The following is a 4,117-nucleotide window of genomic DNA, read 5'->3' as shown; positions in this document are numbered from 1 at the left end:
ACGACCAACTAAGTAACGCCGGGTACTCCGTACGCGGCCCCCATTGGCTAAAGGTAGCCCGAGCCGGCCACTAGTCCGGACGGACGGAGCCCCTAGCGGTCCACCTATTGAGGGATTCACCGGATAAAACCCGACCCCCACGCCCGCCAAATGATACGACAGTTAGAAGCCGATAAAACTGAGTGAAAACTTGATCAACATTCACCGCATGTAGATTATCATAATATCGTTAGCTAGTTTTTAAACAAGCCTACGAAGTATGAAAAGGTGAAATTTCAAATCATGTAAAAGAAAGTCCTATGCAAATTTCTAATTCTCTTTATGAAAGTAGAGTAGTGGGTGCACAATAATAATGATATTTTAACAAAAATAACGTAACCTATTATTCCAGATGATCTATTAGAAGAATGTTTTGTGATAAATTGAGATAATATGCTTATAAACGAGCCAAACAAAGACGAACGGACTATGTTTGTGTTTATTCGTTTAACTTTAACCGAACAAAGGATCGGGCACAAACAATTAAACGAACAAGTTTTTCTTTCCGTGTTCGTTCATTAGATGTTGGACATGGTCGTGTTTGTTTAAGGCCATTCTTTAATAGTTTGAACGTCTAGCTCATGAACATAAACAAACAAACATCTGAACAAATAACTGAAATAAAAACATAACCCAGTGAATATCAACTAAAAGTAAGCTTAACATTAACTTATTGGGCCTAAATATTAATAGAACTTGCCTAAACTATAATAGGTGATATCTTGATTTCATAAACGAGACGAACGCAAATGAATGAGGCATGTGTTCATGTTCGCTCGTTTAACTAGATGAAGAAAAATTTTGTTCACTTTCGTTTGTTTATTAAATAATCGATAAGCGAACTTCCTATTGAACAGTTAATAAACGATTCACCAAATGTTTTTCATTTGCATAGCTACTAATTATTCCTTGTAACACAAAATGAGATTGGCCACATATTTCTTTCCCATCAATTGGTATGTAATGGATCAACATTTGATTGCCACTTCAAGGAACTGATTTACGATGGTTTGTATTGCCAGATTTCTAGTCAATCTTGTTTATTCAACATTTGCTTTGATTGACATCAATTGTGCTTTTAATAGTGAAACATTTAAGGAAAAACTTTTCAACTTGAACGTTTTTTATATGTAAATTTAATTATGATAAAGTAACAAATAGATTTTGAATTAGAAGAAGACGAAGGGTATAAACAGACAATATTTTGTTGAATAAACCAATTAACCAATGATGGTCTAATCCAACGATGGAAACTAAGTAATTAAATAGTTATAAATTATATGAAAATTCTAGTTTATTCTAAGTGTTAATGTTATTTCTATAATATAAAAGATAAAGGTATGCCAAAAATGGAGTTTTAAAAATGTTTTATAACCAGAAAAATCAAAGATATTAACTAATTAGCTAAAAGTTAATATAATATTACGATATTAACAAAATACGGTAAACTATGAGCATGTTTGGGATTGTGTTTGAAAAATGCTTATTAGTGTATTGGTGTATTCAAAAAAACCAATAAATTAAAATGTGTTTGGCAATCACAAAAATCGTTTTTTATTATAGTTTTAGTTTTAAAAAATCAGTTTCTCAAAAGCCCAAAATCCTGTCTTTACAAACTCAATTCCAATCATGCTTTATATAGCACTTGTAACATGGATGATAATATGCAAGACACACAACGTGTACTAGGGATGAGATCGGGACCGTACTGGTCCCGGTCCCGAAAATCGTGAATTCTTGGTGCCGGTACCGAAATAATCGGTTCGGTACCGGGACCGGGATTGAAGGTAAAAGTTCGGGAAATACCGGTCCCGTACCAGTACCGAAACTCAAAACTTTGGTACCGGTACCGATTGCTCATCCCTAACGTGTACCACTATTACTTCTTGTGCCTTTCGTTATATATCCATGTCAATAAAACTAAGGGCAAGCAAAATATTGTACCCAATTAAAATCGGAAGCGCGAACAAAAAACACTTGAGGCTGGATCAAGTATAACCGTGCCCATCAGTCTTCGGTTATTATGTAAAGTTAAAATTTAACCTTTCAACGATAAACATAATTTGCTCAAATATTCGAACCTAGAAATCCTATTAAAACATTTATAAAAAACTCTCTTTCACATCTAAAAAGATACCCAAAATAGATTGTATTTCAAAAAATGTCTTTGAACTAATTCATCAATGGATCACTAATCCTAAACCAAAAAAATAGCCCAAAAGGTATTAGTCAATTACCAAACCACCCTCTCTCCGTTGACCAAACAAAAGTCAAACCACCCTCATCTTGATTCTTGTCATCTACACCCTCTTGATACTCTCTTGTTCTCTTTCATCCTCAATATCCTCCTCTGTCTAGCAGCTGCTGCAGCACTCCTCACCGTTAGATGATTATCCACCATCATGTATTTACTTTGATCCAACGGTTGAGAACAACCCATGAAATCATGAATCTTGACACGTGGATCAATCTGATTGAACAGCCCAAATCTACCCCCACTGTGACTGTTACCGGAATACCAACTGTTGGGATCTACGACCAGTTGTTGACAATGTTGTTGGTGTTGGTGTTGTTGTGTCGGAGGGGCAAACATGGAAATTTGTGGATAATAACTTTGTTGGTCAATTATTTTCCTAGAATTATTCCATTGGTGGAAATCTTCAATGTTTCTTGAACACTTTACCTAAAATATAATTTAAAAAAATTTAATTCAAAATAAATAATTTTAACCCATTAACCAAAATCAAATGCGGATCACTAATTCACTAGCACATTATAATGATTTAAATTTACCTTTTGTATAATTGCTTTTAATTCCTTATTTTTAAAAGTAAGTCCTTGACGCAGGGTTTTCATGGCCTTTGTTTCCTGTTTATAATTAACATAAATATTAATAAAAATTTGAAGTAAGAATTAAGAAAATATTCCAACAAATTAAAAAGTCAAAAATAATATCATACCCGTAACAGAATTTCTTTTTCTTGTTGCATTCTATTGTAACTCTCCACCAAATCATCTGCTGCCTGTGGGAAAAAACATTAAAAACTTAAATCATTAATATATAAAGTAAATCCAGAGTAAATTAAGCATAAAGTAGTCAAACATTCACCAAAAAAAGTCAAATTTAATGATAATTGATGATAATTTATGATGATTAATTGATTACCCATATGTCAAAATTGAAATCAAAGAAGCAACTACATGATAAGGTAACGATATAAATAAATTAAAAAAAATAAATAAAAACCAATTAAATGTTGAAGTTTAAACACTTTGGTAAAGAAAAAAAAAATCCAGAAATCAAATCAAAAAATAGCTTGGATTAACCAATCAAACAAAATTTACCTTTCTCTTAATATTTTTCTTCACCGGCGGTAAAAAACAAAGAGGCGTTGTAGGGCTCTTATCGGCTTCAGCCGCCGACACTGCCGCCGCCACTTTCTCCGGCGAGCCACCACCAACTCTCCGACGAGTTTCCGATTCCGATTTGGAAACCAAGACAGATCTTTTCTTCTTCACACCCCAAGTAAAACTACGTCGTTTAATCAACTCCCGCATATTAATCAAAATTTCCGCCACTTGAGCCTCGGCTGCAGTCGGAATTCTCAATCCGCCGCCGCCTCCGCCGTTCATAATCTGTTTCATTGAAAACCCAGATGGGATATTGTGAACTGAACAAAACCCAGATGGGATATTGCAAACTGGATAAAACCCAGATGGGAAACAGCAAACAGTACAAAACCCAGATGGGATATTGCAAACTGAGTAAAACCCAGATGGGATTATACAAACTGAACAAAACCCAGATGGGAAATTGCAAACTGAATCAAACCCAAATGGGAAATTGATTGATATTGATGATGATGATGATAATAATAATAATAAGTGAATGGGGGATCAGAAAGATGAAGGGATTAGAGAGAGAAATAAAAGAGATGAGTTGTCTGTTGCTTGGAGAGAAGGAGGATAGAAAAATATGGAAAATCTGTGCATATAAAAAGGGATGAAGAGTGGCTCATGCCACGTGTCTTGTTTTTAGATATGGGGGGCATCTTAGGGTTTATGAATAATATCATCT

The 4,117-nt window shown here is 34.3% G+C and overlaps 1 protein-coding gene across 1 annotated transcript; it reads right to left on the bottom strand.

Moving 5' to 3' along the window:
* Positions 1 to 1,986: 1,986 nt before the first annotated feature.
* On the bottom strand, positions 1,987 to 3,914 carry LOC143536005 (uncharacterized). Its single transcript, XM_077030096.1, has 4 exons — positions 3,385 to 3,914; positions 3,000 to 3,062; positions 2,833 to 2,907; positions 1,987 to 2,722 (listed from the first exon to the last, which is right to left on the bottom strand). The coding sequence occupies exons 1-4, from the start codon at positions 3,682 to 3,684 to the stop codon at positions 2,336 to 2,338; spliced, it is 825 nt and encodes a 274-aa protein (XP_076886211.1). The 5' UTR covers positions 3,685 to 3,914; the 3' UTR covers positions 1,987 to 2,335.
* Between the last annotated feature and the right edge of the window lie 203 nt (positions 3,915 to 4,117).

This window comes from Bidens hawaiensis, unplaced genomic scaffold, assembly GCF_021521415.1.
Source record: "Bidens hawaiensis isolate Kalapana, Puna unplaced genomic scaffold, B.hawaiensis_p1.1 tig00010731_1, whole genome shotgun sequence".
NCBI classification, from domain to species: Eukaryota; Viridiplantae; Streptophyta; class Magnoliopsida; order Asterales; family Asteraceae; genus Bidens; species Bidens hawaiensis.
This window is presented reverse-complemented; position numbering and strand designations above follow the sequence as displayed.

What these genes read in the sequence shown, in the direction of transcription:
- LOC143536005 (XM_077030096.1), bottom strand. Translation starts at nt 3,684, where the DNA reads ATGAAACAGATTATGAACGGCGGAGGCGGCGGCGGATTGAGAATTCCG. An exon ending in AGAAAAATATTAAGAGAAAG is followed by an intron (nt 3,063 to 3,384) that starts GTAAATTTTGTT and finishes TTTTTCCCACAG; the next exon opens with GCAGCAGATGATTTGGTGGA. An exon ending in AAAAAGAAATTCTGTTACGG is followed by an intron (nt 2,908 to 2,999) that starts GTATGATATTAT and finishes AATTATAAACAG; the next exon opens with GAAACAAAGGCCATGAAAAC.